Source organism: Chiloscyllium punctatum, chromosome 45, assembly GCF_047496795.1.
Source record: "Chiloscyllium punctatum isolate Juve2018m chromosome 45, sChiPun1.3, whole genome shotgun sequence".
Lineage (NCBI taxonomy): Eukaryota > Metazoa > Chordata > Chondrichthyes > Orectolobiformes > Hemiscylliidae > Chiloscyllium > Chiloscyllium punctatum.
The window spans coordinates 27,441,603-27,457,924 of record NC_092783.1 but is presented as its reverse complement, the minus strand read 5'-3'; the positions used below and the strand labels follow the sequence as shown (position 1 = coordinate 27,457,924).

Below are 16,322 nucleotides of genomic sequence, written 5' to 3'. Positions count from 1 at the left end.
TCTCTGCCGCTTCCGGTTGTCAGTTCGAGCTGTCCACTGTAGTGGCCGGTATATTAGGTCCAGGTCGATGTGCTTATTGATTGAATCTGTGGATGAGTGCCATGCCTCTAGGAATTCCCTGGCTGTTCTCTGTTTGGTTTGTCCTATAATAGTAGTGTTGTCCCAGTCGAATTCATGTTGCTTGTCATCTGCGTGTGTGGCTACTAAGGATAGCTGGTCGTGCCATTTCGTGGCTAGTTGGTGTTCATGGATGCAGATTGTTAGCTGTCTTCCTGTTTGTCTATTATTATTATTATTATTATTATTATTATTATTATTATTATTATTATACTACTATATTATATTATAAAGTTCAGCAGGTCTGGCTGCATCTGTGGAGAGAAATCCGAGCTAATGTTTTGGGTTGGATGACCCTTCCTCAGAACAAGATGAGATATTGTTTGGTATAGAGGTTGAGGAAATCGTGGGGAGAACATTCTTCTTGCACTGTCTTCGTATCTTTCATTGTTGTTGTAATGTCCCAGTGATAGTGATGTGACACATCCAACAAAAAAACAACCCATTCTATACCACAAACTCACATCAGGGACACTGGGAACTGCACCCAAATGAAATAGCTTCCTGAACAGGTTTTTCAGATTCTTTACCTTTCGAGGATAATTATAAATATAGAAAATAGAAACAGAGTAGGTCATTTTGCCCTTCAAGTCTGCAAAACCATTCAATATGATCATGGCTGAGCATCCAACTCAGTTCCCTGTTCCTGCTTTCTCCCCAAACATACCCTTTGATCTCTTTCGCCTCAAGAACTACATCTAACTCCTTCTTGAAAACTTTCAATGTTTCGTCCCAAACGTCTTTCTGTGGCAGAGAATTCCATAGGCTTACAGGGTGAAGAGATTTCTCCTCATCTCAGTCCTAAATAGTCTGCTCTATAGTCTTAGCGGGTGACCCTGGTCTGGACTCCTGGTCATTGAGAATATCCTTCCTGTGTTACAACACAAGGATTGTATCTAAACAAAATCAGCCTCCAGAACAATTGATTTACAACACTGTGAAATTAAAACATTCAATAATCCTCAAAATGGTTCAATTGTTCCTGACCAGACTTTATAAATAACAGATCTTGGGCACCAAATTTCTAACTTAAACAAAAATGAGCAATTAATACAATTAGTAATGTAACTTTACAGGACGTAGATTAACTACAATGCAACCTTATTAATATCTGCCATCTAAGACCAATCTTCTTCGATCATAAACGCCTCAGACACAGACTCACAGAAACAATGACCCAGTCATTAGCACTACAGCCTCACAGCACCAGGGACTTGGGTTCAATCCCAGCCTTGGGTGACTGTCAGTGTGGTGTCTGTCCAAAGATGTTCAGGTAAAATGGATTGGCCATGCTAAAGGGCCATAGTGTTAGGTACATTAGTTAGAGGGAGATGGGTCTGGGTGGGTTGCTCTTTGGACAGGCAAAGGGCCTGTTTCCACACTGCAGGGAAATCTAATGTAATAAAAGAAACATAATTTGCCAGTTTTATAACTTTTAAATGATTAAATAGCAAGCTTTCATGAACTGCTTGGACAATGGGTTGTATTAAAGGTACAGAGGACCATATATCCTTCTCGAATTCTGAAGTCATCAGGCAATGCAAAGAGCCTCTGCAGATTTCTGGAAACTCCCTTATTTCAGAAAGACTGGGGTTCTTTTCTAACAATTTTCAACAAGTTAAGAACCGGAGAATAACTTGAGAGAGCAAAATGATACATACAGCTTCCCAGTGCAACAGCTTCAAAAGCAACCCTGTTTCCTGTCCAAAACCCCACTCAGAGCTCGTTCACCCTCTGCTTTCGCCTCCTTTTTTCATAATACTCTGTGATTGGCTGGCCGGTACTGCTCCATCCTTGATTGACCAATTTAACAGCCAACCAGCAGCCAGTCCTTGAGCATCTTAAAATCTATTTGTCTTTAAGGTAGACCAGCAGGAGGCTGGAAGAACACAGCAAGCCAAGCAGCATCAGGAGGTGGAGAGGTTTCAGGTGTAGTCCTTCTCCATTTTCTGAAGAAGGGTGGTGGGCGGGCACCTCCTCGTCACCGAGGTCATGTACAGGAATGCTCCCCTGAGACTGATTAATGTGTACGCCCCAGTGGGTAAGAATGAACGGTTGGCCGTCCTGCAGCAGCTTCCACTGTTACTGGCTACGTCCAGGCCGGTCATTCTGGCCGGAGACTTCAACTGTATCATTGATGAGATGGACGATCCGGCGGGGGGGGGAAGGGGGGGACAGTAAACTGGACGCCACGTCCAGAGCCCTGATGGACACAGTTAAAGACGCCAAGCTGCACGACGTCTTCAGCACCCCTGCAGACAGAGCACAGCGTAGATACACCTGGTCACGGGCAGACGGGTCTATCTGGTCAAGGATAGATTACCTGATTGTGTCCCGAATGCTCTCAGTCAGAACCACCGATGTCAAGCCGGTGTTCTTCTCTGACCACTGCCTCCTGCTGGCCGACTGTCACCTACAGGACGAGCAGCGGGTTGGTAAGGGAACGTGGAAGCTGAATACCAAGCTGTTGACCTCTGGAAACATTGAGGAGCTCAAGAGGGACTACGCAGGTTGGAGAACCGTGAAGCCCCTCTTTGAGTCCCCAGCGGACTGGTGGGAAACAGTAAAAGGGAACATCAAGAGGTTCTTCATCCTCAAAGGTGTTCAGGAGGCAAGAGAGGCAGGGAAAACTGTCCCAGATCCAGGAAAGTATGCAGAACCTGCTCCCACTGCAGACCATGAGGGTTGATGTCACGGAGGACCTCAAGGAGGTGAAGGGCCAGCAAGCCTCGCTGTTTGCCTCGGAGGCCTCCAGGATAATCTTCTGGTCCAGGGTCTGCTCAGTGGAGCAGGACGAGACGTGCTCACGTTTCTTCTTCCAGAAGATGCACAAAGAGAGCTCCGTGCTCAGCAGCCTGAAGGAAGAAGATGGCTCGGTAACGTCATCTCAGGCTGATGTCATGAGGATCAGTAAATCCTTCTATGCCAGTCTGTATGACGCGAAGCCAACCGACAGCGCGTACCTCCCAGTCGTTCCTGTCCTATATCACGGAGGTCCTAGACAACAGAACAAAGGAGAGGCTGGACCAGCCGCTATCTCTGGAAGAGCTGGCCAAGGCCTTCAAATCCCATGAAAAGAATAAAACTCCTGGAAGTGACGGCTTACCGGTTGAGCTCTATTCCGCTCTGTGGGACTTGATTGGCCAGGACCTGCTGGAGGTGTATGTCAGTATGCTTCGGGCAGGTACCATGAGTGAATCCATGAGGAAAGGCATCATCACCCTCATCTACAAGCGGAAGGGGAAGAGGGAGGAACTCAGAAATTGGAGACCAATCTCCCTATTGAATGTGGATTACAAAATCTTGTCAAAGGTCATCGCCAGCTGGGTCAGGTCTGCTCTGGGATTGGTGATTCACCCTGACCAAACCTGTGCTGTACCGGGCAGGAAGATCGCTGAGAGTCTCGCATTCCTCAGGGATACGGTCACCTACGTGTAGCACAGGGGGGTGGACACCTGCCTCATCAGCCTGGACCAGGAGAAATCCTTCGACAGGATATCACACACGTATATGAGGGATGTTCTCTCCAAAATGGGCTTTGGGGAGGGAATCTGCAATTGGATCAGACTGCTCTACACCAACATTGTCAGAGCAGTCTCAATCAATGGGTGGGAATCAGATAGCTTCCCAGTCAGATCTGGAGTCAGGCAGGGATGCCCTCTCTCTCCTGCCTTGTTTGTGTGTTGCATAGAGCCATTTGCCGAGTCCATCAGGAAGGATGCGAGCCTGAGAGGGGTGACTATTCCTGGCAGCGGGGATCTACAGGTTAAGGCCTCCCTGTACATGGATGACGTCGCTGTTTTCTGCTCGGATCCGCTGTCCGTGTGCAGACTCATGTGCATATGTGACTAGTTCGAACGGGCCTCGGGGGCCAAGGTAAACCGAGGCAAGAGCGAGGCCATGCTCTTCAGGAACTGGGCCGACCAATCCTCGATCCCCTTCACCACCAGGACTGACCACCTGAGTATTTGGTTCGGAGGGGCTGGGGCATGCGCCAAGTCTTGGGGGGAGCGTATCAGAAAAGTGAGGCAGAAACTGGGCAGATGGAAGGTACGGTTGTTCTCCATCGCGGGAAAAAACCTGGTCATCAGGTGTGAGGCACTGTCACTGTTGTTATACGTGGCACAGGTCTGGTCTATTCCCAGAATCTGTGCCGCTACAGTCACCCGGCCATCTTCCATTTTATATGGAGATCAAAGATGGCCAGGGTCCGAAGGGACACAACGTACAAAGATCTGGGCAACGGGGGAAAAAATACACCCAATGCCACCCTCCCCCTGATGGCCACCTTTGTGTGTGGCTGCATCAAGCTGTGCGTGGATCCCCGGTACGCAAACCCCAAGTGTCACTACGTACTGAGGTTCTACCTGTCCCCGATGTTGCGAAGGATGGGCCTGGCCTCGCTGCCGCGGAACGCTCCGAGTAGTTGGATCGTTCCGTATCACCTGTCCTTCGTGGAGAAGTTTATGAAGAAAAACACCTTTGACCACAAGTCCATCAGGAAGTGGTCAGCACGTAGTGTCCTTGAGACCCTTCGGGAAAAGGAGAGGGCGGATCCTGTCGAGCGGTTCCCTGAGCAGACTGTCAAAGCCATTTGGCAGAATGCCTCATCGCCAGAACTTTCCAACAAGCACCAAGACATGGCTTGGCTGGTGGTGAGAAGGGCTCTGCCTGTGAGATCCTTTATGCACGCCCGGACTCTCTGCCGCACCGCACGCTGCCCTTGAAGCGGCTGGGGGGGGGGCGGAGGAGACTGTCACACACCTCCTTCTGGAATGTGCCTACACAGAAGAAGTCTGGAGAGGAATGCAGTGGTGCTTGTCGAGGCTCGTCCCGAGCAGCGCCATGACGCGGGACTCTGTGCTCTACGGTCTGTTCCCCGGGATGCACACCGAGACGAACATTAACTGTGCCTGGAGGATCATCAACTCGGTGAAGGACGCTCTTTGGACCATCTGAGACCTGTTGATCTTCCAGCTGAAGGAGCTGACCCCAACTGTATTGCGGACTGGTACATTCCAAGGTCCAGGACTACGTGTTGAGGGACACAGTTGCTGCCAAGGCGCGGTGGGGAAAGACCACCGTGTAACATCTGCTAAAGAATAACAAGGGGCTCACTCAGTAAGTGGGCTCCGCTGAAGCTTCAGCTATAATATATGGATGGTAAAGGTATAGACCTGTATATACGAATGATTAATTCTGATCTGTGTATATAAAGAAATGCAAGGGGCACCTATGAATGGCACCACCAATTGTACAGATCATCAAAATATTTTTTTTGAGTAAAGTATATTTTTGAAATAAAAAGAAGGGTTACACCTGAAACGTTGACTTCTCCACTTCCTGATGCTGCCTGGCTTGTGTTCTTCCAGCCTCCTGCTGGTCTACCTTGGGTTCCAGCATCTGCAGTTTCTTATCCCTACAGTGTCTTTAAAGGAGTAATTAACATGTACAGTAGCGACTCGACTTACAAACTTAATCCGTTCCAGGACCTGGTTCGCGAACCGAAAAGTTTGCAAACTGCATCATTTTTTCCCATTGCTCGGATAGTGTAAGAATGCTTGGTCGGCTGTTCACAGCGCACGCGCCAAAGACAAACTGAATGAGATCACGCAGGGCCTGAGAGCTTTTGCGTTCAACAAGTGCATAGCAGCGCAGAACAATGAAACCATATGGTCGCACACGGGCTTTTTGCGTTTGTCCCTTCATTCATACCTTGAATTTTGTGCATATGTTGAAGCAAAATTTTACGTACAATCTGTCGTAAATTGATTTGTTCGTGAACGGGGCCGTTCGTATGTCGAGGCGCTACTGTACTATCTTTCCAGACCCAACACCAAACATCAGTCTTTTGCTCTCTCTTTAAAACTGTTCAAAATTCAATTCTCAACTTCAACAACCAAAAATAACAAAACTAAAAAGAAAATAGTGATGGTTTTAACACCTGTCTAGTTCTGTTAGGATTCTGTAGGTCTCTATGAAATTCCCATCTAAACACCACTGAACATAGTCCTAACCAATCCAGTCTTTTCATATGTCAGTGCTGCCAACCCAGGAATCGTCTGCTAATCTTTGTTGCACTCCCTCCACAGCAGGGAGATTCTCCCTCAGATAACCATAGAATCCCTATAGTGTGGAAACAGGCCATTTGGCCCAACAAATCCACATTGACCCACTGAAGAGTAACCCATCCAGACCCATTCCCCCTGACTAATGTACCTAAGCCACACATCTGTGGGCACTATGGGCAAGTTAGCATGGCCAATTCATCTGACCTGCACATCTTTGGACTGTGGGAGGAAACTGGAGCACCCGGAGGAAACCCACGCAGACACGGGGAGAATGTGCAAACTGTACACAGTCACCCAGGGGTGGAATCGAACCCAGTTCCCTGGCACTGCTAACCACTGAGCCATCGTGCTGCACATAACTCTCCAGGTGTAGTCTCACTAAAACCCTATTCAATTGCAGTAAAATATCCTGGCTCCTGTACTCAAATCCTCTCTCTATGAGAACCAATATAACATTTCTCTTCTTCAGCATCTGCATACCTACTTTCAGTGACTTGTGTATTCAGACACAAAGGTCTTGTTGCACGTCTCATCTTCCCAATCTATTATTTTTTTGATAAAATCCACCTTCCTGTTTTCTTACCAAAGTGAATAACCTCAAAATTTTCCACATTATACTTCATCTGCCATGCGTTTGGCTATTAACTCAACTTGTCCAAATCTCACTGAAACATCTTTGCATCTTCCTCACAGCTCACCCTCTCACCCAGCTTTGTGTCAACTGCAAACTTGGAGACATTACATTTAGTTCCCTCTTCTAAATCATTAGTATATATTGTGGATAGCTGGGGTCCAAGCACTGCCCCCTGTGTTACCTCACTGGTCATGGGCTGCCAATTGATAAAAGACTCACTTCTTCTTACCTCTTTTCTTCTTGTCAGTCAACCAGTTCTCTAAACAAATCAATAAAAACTGAAAGAACTGCGGATGCTATAAATCAGAAATAAAAACAGAATTGCTGGAAAAGCACAGCAGGTCTGGTAGCACCTGTGGAGAGAAATCAGTGTTAACATTTCAGGTCGAGTGACCCCTCCCCAGTTCTCTACCCACGTCAATACACTATCCCAAATCCCACGCACTTTAATATTACACACCAATCTCTTAGGTGGGACCTTATCAAAAGTCTTCTGACAGTCCAAGTTAACCACATCCACTGGCTCCCCCTTGTTCCATTCTCAAAACACTTCTGTAGATCTGTCAACCATGATCTTTCTTTTCATGAACCCATGCTGACTCTGCCTAATCCTGTCACTGTTTTCACAACTTCATATGATAATAGGAGCAAAATTAGGCCATTCAGCCCATCAAGTCTACGTTGCCATTCAATCATGGCTGATTTGGGGCTCTTCACCCCCATTTTCCAAGGGATCTGCCATTAAATTATTTTATAATGGACTCTAACATTTACCCCTATCACTGATGTCAGGCAAACTGATCTGAAATTTTATTTATTTGCAACCTTACTTTTTAATTGGATTACATTAGCTACTCTTCAATCCAAAACTGTTCCAGAGTCTCTCAATTTATCTTGAGAGATGACCATCAATACATACCCTATTTATAGGGTCACTTTCTTAAGTACTCTGGAATGTAGATTGTTGGGGCCCAAGGATTTATCAACCTTTAATCCTATCAATTTCTCCAACACCATTTTTTTTTACTAATAGATTTCCTTCAGTACCTCCCTCTCACTAAACCCTGTGTTCCCAAATATTTTTGAGATGTTATTTTTGTTCTCCTTTCTGAAGAACCACCAAATTACATATGAAATCGGTTTGTCATCCCTTTGATTTCCCATTAGAACTTCCCCTGTTTCCAATTGTAAGGGACCTATGTTGTCACTACACCTTTTCTCTTCACATATGAAGAGAAACTTTTACAATTAATCAGTCTGTATGTTCCCTGCAAATTTATTCTTGTACTCTACTTCCCTTTGCTAAATTCTAATGCTCCTAATCTTCAGGTTTGCTGCTTCTTTGGGCCAATTTGTCTGCCTCTTTCTTGGATTGGGCAGCACGGTGGCACAGTGGTTAGCCCTGCTGCCTCACAGCGCCAGAGACCCAGGTTCAATTCCTGCCTCAGGCGACTGACTGTGTGGAGTTTGCACATTCTCCCTGTGTCTGCATGGATTTGCTTTGGTTTCCTCCCACAGTCCAAAGATGTGCAGGTTAGGTGAATTGGCTGTGCTAAATTGCCTGTAGTGTTAGGTGTAGGGGTATGGGTGGGTTGTGGGTCAGTGTGGACTTGTCGGGCCAAAGGGCCTGTCTCCACACTGTAAGTAATCTAATACAATTCTCAGTCTCGCTTGTTGGCCATGGTAGGGTGACCGTTCCTGTTGTATTTTTGTGCTGGACAGGAATGGACAATTGTTGCAATTCTTTCGTGTACTCTAAGTGTCTTCCATTGCCTATCCACTGCCATCCCTTTTAAGTATCACTCATTAATTTATCATAGCCAGCTCAAGCATCATACTATTATAGTTTCTTTAGATTCAGGACTCTAGTCTCAAAATCTATGAAGCCAGTCTTCACCTTAAGTCACAAAATCAGTCATGTTATGATCATTCTTCCCCCAAGGGCCTCACACAGCTCCAGTGCCAGTTATTCCTTCCTGATTACACAATATCCAGTCTCAAGTTTTTTGCTTGGTCCCTAAACGTTTTTTTGCTTGGTCCAGAATACCATCCCATTCACACTCTGGGAATTTCTCCTCTATGATATTGTTACTAATTTGAATTGCCCAATCTATATGCAGATGCTCTGGGTTCAAATCCCACAACGGCAATCAATGGTCTTTAAATTCAGTTAATAAATATAGAATTAAAAGCTAGCCTCCGTTATGGTGACCTACGGTTTCTGTTGTCATTGAAATCCATCTGGTTTCTCAGGGAAGGATTTCCACCATCCTTACCTGGTCCTGCTCTACACGACTTCAGACCCACAGCAAAGTGGTTGGCAGTGCTCAGCTCTCGGAAATGGCTGAGCAATGGACACCCAGTTCAAGGAGCAATTAGGGGATGGGCAACAAATGCAGGCTTTGTCAACAATGGTCATATCCCATGAAAGAATACAAAATGGTCTTACATTAAGTTTCATGCAGGTAACCTTATTGAAAAGGTCAGCACAGTGGTGGCACTGTATGACAGCAGTGCTAAGAGACCCAAGTTCAAATGCAGCCTTGGGTCTGCGTGGGTTTCCTCTGGGTGCTCTGGTTTCTTCCCACAGTCCAAAGATGTGCAGGTCAGGTGACCTGTCCATACTAACTCACTCAGTGTCCAGGGTAGGCTAGGCCATGGTAAAACCTCCATGTGGGATTTTATAGGGAGGGGGCAGGTCTGGGGGGGGAATGCTTTGATGGTTGGTGCAGACGTGATGGGCCAAGTGGCCTCTTTCTGCACTGTGGGAATTCTAAATGTGAGGTGAAGCAGGAATGAAGGCCAAACACTTCCTGGCTTGTTTATGTTACAGTGAGATGATCTGAATCCAGATTTAAAATTATTTTATTTAAAATCTCCATTTCCAATGCAAAACAGATTATGTACAGCCAATGTTGTCACATGATTTTGTACACTGGTTGATAATTCACAGTTCGGATCAGAAACAGCAACTTAACTCAGTGAGTGTATAATTAAAGATTATCTCTGTCACATTACAGCAGCGCACTGCTTTAAATACACAACCGTCAATGGAAAGGACACAGCAACAAAGGTTCCACGAGGCCCAGTATAATCCTGGCACGTTTCAACTGGACAAAACATACTCAGGGCTGAGAAATTCCAACTTGTCCCCCATTCTCCGCCTGGAATGGGAGTGTATTTATATAGCAACCTTCCTAACCATCCCCAAAGCATCTCACAGCAATGTGACAATCGGCAGGTTACCCTGTTTTTTTAGGATGTTGACTTTGGGATCGTTCTTGGTCAGGACATTAGTGCGAAATTCATATCTTCGACTAGGTCCATGGGAGCTTCCGTAGGGAACAGGTGAAGTTCTGGTTTAAAGTTTCCGCTAAAAGGCAGTATCTCCGGCATGCAGCACTCCTTCATCAAGAGGGGACAGCCAGAGATACAGACAGTGTGGAGGAGCCAGGACTGGAGTGCGGGGGGGGGGGGCATGGATGTGGGGAGAGGTCAGTGTGGGGGCAGTGGAGGGGGTTGACAAGACCCACTTCCAGCCAACCAGTGCTTCTCAGATCTTAACAATGTAAGATGTAACAATGACAGAAATTGCTGGAAAAACTCAGCCGGTCTGGCAGCATCTGTGGAGAGAAATCACAGTTAACATTTTGGGTCCAGCGATCCTGACAACAATTCTCAGGAAGAGTCAGTGGACCTGAAACGTTAACTCTGATTTCTCTCCACAGATGCTGCCAGACCTGCTGAGCTTTTCCAGCAACTTCTGTTCTGGTTTCAGAGTCAGAGCTGATTCCCCACTCAAAACCTCCAGACAGCCAGATCTTCAACCTATAGCTTGGAATGAAACGGACAGGGGTCGGGGACAGATACAGTGACCCACTCAATCACAGAAGATAAATACTAGAAGTACTCAGCAAGTCAGGCAGCATCGGTGGAGGAAGACAGGTCGATGTCCTTCCATTTGAACTGAAGATAGATAGATTATTGTTTAGTCATATAGGACTTGATTACTGCTGGAAAAAAAAGACAGATTTTATAAGTTGACAGGTGGACTCTGACTGGAAGATGCAGCAGTAAATAATTTCTGTCAAGCTTTTTTAAATCAGAGATTGCCTTCTGCTTAATTTCTCCTTTTTTCCTTAAATTTTCCTTATGTTTTATGAATTGTCCTGGTGAGTGCAAATGAAGTTTGACCAGATATAGTTTCTCAGTAATATTTAAGATAAAAATGCAAGAATCTTGAAGTCAGCAGAAGAGGGTCAGGAACACGGTGGCACAGTGGTTAGCATTGCTGCCTCACAGCGCCAGAGACCCGGGTTCAATTCCCGCCTCAGGCGACTGACTGTGTGGAGTTTGCACATTCTCCCCGTGCCTGCGTGGGTTTCCTCCGGGTGCTCCGGTTTCCTCCCACAGTCCAAAGATGTGCAGGTCAGGTGAATTGGCCATGCTAAATTGCCCTATGTGAAGGGGTAAATGTAGGGCAATGGGTCTGCGTGGGTTGCGCTTCGGCGGGTCGGTGTGGACTTGTTGGGCCGAAGGGCCTGTTTCCACACTGTAAGTAATCTAATCTAATTTCTAACAACAAATTCGAAGCTCTGTGATAAGCTGGAGGCCGGGGAGGTTAGTTGCAACATTAAGCCGCAATTCACTCACCATTTGGATACTACATCCTTCACTACTGTCGTTAGCGACTGCATCATACAATCTTTTCCTCTCAATCTCCCTGGCTTTCACCCAATCATACACCTCACCTTTGAACTTACTGCATCCCCCTTTCACTGCAGTGAAATGTATTGCATTTCGATCTTTCCTCAGTTCTGACAGATCAGAAACAGTAAACTCTGGGTCCATTCTCCACCAGCACTGCCCGACTGGCTGAGCATTTCCAACTTTCTTCGTTCTTACTTCAGATTTGAAAATTTTGCCTGGCATTGAATCCACATTCACACACAGAAAAAGTCAAAATAAAGCTGAAGAGGGAAAGCACACATTTCAATAAAACCAAAGAGTATCACTTCCCCTTTTCCAAACAGTCCTTTCTGAAATGAGTCCTTTTAAATATAAGCATTCAAAATTTACAAGCTGCTCGCAATGACAACAAGCTTCTGAGGTAGCCACCTCCTTCTCTGACCCTGAGGATGAAGTGAGGTGTTCTCCTGGTGCTGATAGGCCTTTCTTGGTGAGAGGTGGCAGGCTGACATTACACTGTTCTCCCGACGTCAGCTCCTCCGTTTACCAGAACCTAGCCTACTTTACTTTAGTTCTGTTCTCACGGTATTCTTTTATCTTCTTTTCAAAAAACCCTGGAGAGGAAGGGAGAGAGGTCAGACAGAGACAATGTGTCCACAGGCCGTGGGCTCTGATTAAGTAACTGCTCTGGATCCCGTGAGAGAATAGCACAAAGTGGACCAAATGCCTGTGAGACAGGGAAGGCGCACGTGGGGGGGGGAAACATTTGTATGCGCTGTCTCCATCCTTACGCAATGGTTTCAATATATTTTCAGATCTGCTTCAGTGAGTGTATTTGGTGCTGCTCCCTGGTAATACACATGCTTTATTGCTGTGTCAGGTTGGGCGCTAGTTGGGAATGGGATGTGCTCAGGATGAAAAGGAACTGGTCAGAGAGAGCTGCAGGAAGCTCTGGCAGGTACTGTGCGGACACAGAAACAGATAATGTTGTGTCCAGCAGGGGTACATTTGACCTGAAACACTGACACTGTTTCTCTCTCCACAGATACTGCCAGATCTGCCAAGTTCCTCCAGCACTTTGTTTTATCTGATCTGGCTCCACAAGTAATTTGCATTTGTCTGGGACAGAGAGTGTAGAACCAGAGAGAGCTGCTTGAATGTTCAGGCTGACGGCTCGGCCCTCTGCTGTCACCTTACCTTCCTGAGAGCAAAAAGGACCCTCTAACTCCTGGACAAACAGCGAGAACATCTGCGTCGCCATGAAGCTCTTGAGAAACCTGCGGATAGATTTGGAGGGGACAGACTTGCGGAATGGCTGCTCTTGAAATGTAGTTTCATTCCGGCTTCGCTTAAGATGATCAGAATAATGTCCGACGACTTTAACAAAGAACAGCACAAAGGCGTTTGTCACCATGTCATTTAGCTCCTGGCTGGCTGTGGACAAACCCGAGACAGACAGAGACATTAATATCACAACGGCAGGCTCCACTTTCCAGCTCTTCAAATGCCACCAAACAACGTGCATTTATATAGTGCCGTTAATGCAGCTGCAGACCAACAACTAGACAGAGTTAAAGTGAAAAGAATCAGAGTGAGCAGCTGTCATCCGGAGTGGGCAGCAGTAGCAGACATAGAAAATAATTTTCAGAAAGGAATTGGATTAATATTTGAATGGGAAAAGAGAAGATCAGAGCCATGGGGGAAGGAATCAATGCAGTCGTTCTTTCAGAGTCAGGACGAGCACAATTGACGGAATGACATCTCCAGCTGTAAGATTCCGCGAGGTTCCCCATGGTGGTGCCTGTTCCAAGCGAGTGGATGGCAACTCTGTATCTGTCATCTGCTATACTGGTAATCCACAGAGTGAGCCATTAGCTCAGTGCTGACATGGATACTGCTGGGGAAGAAGGTTCAAACTCCACTCCTGGCAGTCACTGCAAGTGAAGACCAGAGCTCTGGATTGGAACTCCAGATTGACCTCCAGCTCCAGCCTGGTGCCCAATGGGTTTGGCGTTCCCATCTCACCGTATGGAACTTGAGATCCCAGAACTCCCTCATCCAGTAAAGAGTGCTCACCTTGACTAAGGGTTAGGATAAGGATGGGAGGAATGTTCACAGTCCAGCTGTCAGGACCCACATTCAGCATGCAAATTGTCACATGATTGCAAACTATTCTGCAAGGGATGAGTTGGGGATACATTAGAGTTAGGGCTAGCATTTGGATTCAGGTTAGGGGTAGTCATATGGTTCGGGTGCAGGTTAAACTGCCCACTCTTGCAAACCAGTAAGAATCTCCATCTGCTGGCTTCATGATTGTGGTGAGAATTCTGTAGCCAGATTAGTGGGATCTTTTTAAACATCGAACTGCCCTCTTACTCAGCACTGCACCCAGCAATGCGACTGCTTTGTCTCAATCAATAGGTCATCCAAAGGAGACAAACTCCAAACTTGACAACAAAACAATCCACCTTTGAACTGATCAACTGGGTTTCCTTTACCACCACTGCAAGATCAAAAAAAGACAAAGTCAACCAGCCATAGCAGTCGATGACGATGGGAAAGGCAGTGGTGCCGAGTTCAGGCAGGGAGCAATGAAGTCAGGTTTTACCCCAATTCGGAGAAGATGAAGAGAATGTTCACTAGAAACTTTAAAGAGTAAAATTCAGGTGACAGCATCAAGAGAGACCAGTGGATTGATCCTCTGCTTTGCCTGCCAGTGTGCAACAGGGATGAGAAAAACACGTCCCCAGATATGGGGCAAGGGTTGGAAAAGAATAGATGCCACTGAGAGAAACGGGAGTGATGGAGGAGAGAGACTTGCGTGGAGAATGGTGGAGGTGGCGAGATCTAGAAAGTTACCAAGAGTTCGCTGCTCCTGCAACTCTGACAGATTTGAAGAAGCAACTGTGTTGTTGAATATCTGAAAGAATAGGTTTCCCTGGCTCACAGAGAGCAATGGTACGAACATTCACTGTAATTCAAAGAAAAGAGAGGTTGCCAGATCTGGAGAGAGCGAGACAGGAGTTGAAGAAAGATGATGAGTCCCAATCATCAGATAGGATCAAGATATAGATGGTGTGTACAGGAGAGCACTGATATAGAAGATGGACATAGAAACAAGAGAGAGAAAATCAGATCATGAGTTATTAGCTAAAGCACAGAGTACTTTGAAATCAAACTAGGGAACCATTCAAGAATAAATTAGAATCATTGAAATGTTAGTTTTGCTTAAAGAAATGGATTGTGCCAGACAGGACCAAGTGCAGACACAAAGTGAGATGAAGGCAGTTATAAAGAAGACAGCTCTAGTAAGCAAGGGATAAACAAGCTCTGAGGCTTCTTACACTGACAAGTCTTTCTCTGGCTTTGCAGAGAGTTCAGAAGCTCCTTGTACAACTTGTGGGGCAGAATATCATGCTCATCACCAACCTGCAGGGTTAAAACACAGAGAGAGAGTGAAATATGACAAGGCCCACAGTCAGTGCCTCCAGTAGGTACATCACAGGGTTCAGTGCTCCCACAGTACAGCTGTCTGGTGATCAGTCGGCTATCCATTGAAACAGGTGAAGAACAAATTAAGTTGGTTCATAACCTGCATCTTTGAAACATCCAGCACTGGTCAGCTAGAGACGGGTTACACTGAACCAAGAGACTTCCTGTTGAAGAAGCAACACCCATTTATTCCGGAAATCCCACAGCATTCTTCAGCAGTTTGACACCTCCCTTCAATCGGACATATTCTTCTTCCAATGAAGACCTTTTTCCTGGTTACATTCGCCTCTACATGACCACTAAAGAACTTAGAGGGGCAATGATATTCTGCTGAATGGTCAGAAACTGAAACATTAACTCAATATCTTGACTGATGCTGCCAAATCTGTGCAGTATTCCCAATATATTTTTAAAATATCATAACTGTGGGTCCTCACTAAAAAAAAAGGGCTGAGGGGTTGTGAGGATAGTGTCTGAGACTGTGTTACAAGCCTGCAAGCTCTTTCTAAAACCCAGCTACAACCAATCAAAAATCTGCAACACAGTCATCGAGAAATCCACTGGGAGAAAGCATTCACTTACTTTTTGCAAGAACACTCCTGGCTGTAAGTCCACCATTAAACACTGAAACAGAAAGGTACAAAATAGGAACAGTTATAAAATATAGGAAGCAACAGCTCAACCACCCAAGTGTCATACATTTGATATATTTCCAATGTTATTTTATATCTTTTGTCTATGTTACCTATATGTTATGGAGATACTAGAATGTTTTCTTTTGAAAAAGTCAACGGAAGAATGTATTAGAACTTCTTATTAAAATGCACTTGTTGGAAATCACATGAATTTAACCCACTGCTCTGACTCACTTCACAGCATTGACCTGTTGGAGTTTGATTGCTGCCCTGTTTGGATTTTGCTTCAGATGTCAGTTTGGGGAAGTCTGTCCTGCTCATCCCTCTGCCTTTCTGAATACTCTTCCTGAGAGTCCAATGTGTATCCAATCATTCTCTTGAAGAACAGCTGGAAGACATCTTGATCCAGTGTTTTCCTGCACCTGTTTACTCCGAAGGCCCCAGAGCCATCTGTACATGCCCAGGGACTTGTCGGTGTGTGCATCAGGCACCCAGACTGATATCCATCTATTCCTTATCTTTTCTTCCTTTGTGAACTAACCATTATTGGCTAAAAGCATGAATCAAAGTGAATCGTTGCAAAGAGAAATCCTTTTTCCCTCTTCAGCTTGATTTGTATGTACTTTGAGTTATTTCGAATGGTAAACATTTATATTTTCCTGTTACTAACTGTGTTAACAATTT

The 16,322-nt window shown here is 45.7% G+C and overlaps 2 protein-coding genes across 7 annotated transcripts in view; one reads left to right on the top strand and one right to left on the bottom strand.

Annotated features, from left to right (window-relative positions):
• LOC140467249 (DNA damage-regulated autophagy modulator protein 2-like) overlaps nt 1-15,854 on the top strand; it is a 149,042-nt gene extending 133,188 nt beyond the window's left edge. For both annotated transcript variants that reach the window (XM_072563489.1, XM_072563488.1), the window contains one exon: nt 12,557-15,854. In XM_072563489.1, the coding sequence (XP_072419590.1) occupies nt 12,557-12,648 (92 nt within the window). In that variant the 3' untranslated portion in view covers nt 12,649-15,854. The remainder of the gene's footprint in view (nt 1-12,556) is intronic.
• The window catches only part of LOC140467247 (DENN domain-containing protein 2D-like), an 89,196-nt gene continuing 82,543 nt past the window's right edge, over nt 9,670-16,322 (bottom strand). For all 5 annotated transcript variants that reach the window (XM_072563483.1, XM_072563484.1, XM_072563485.1 and 2 more), the window contains 4 exons: nt 15,586-15,627; nt 14,856-14,940; nt 12,709-12,945; nt 9,670-12,125 (listed from right to left, as the gene is read on the bottom strand). In XM_072563483.1, the coding sequence (XP_072419584.1) occupies nt 12,070-12,125; nt 12,709-12,945; nt 14,856-14,940; nt 15,586-15,627 (420 nt within the window). In that variant the 3' untranslated portion in view covers nt 9,670-12,069. The remainder of the gene's footprint in view (nt 12,126-12,708; nt 12,946-14,855; nt 14,941-15,585; nt 15,628-16,322) is intronic.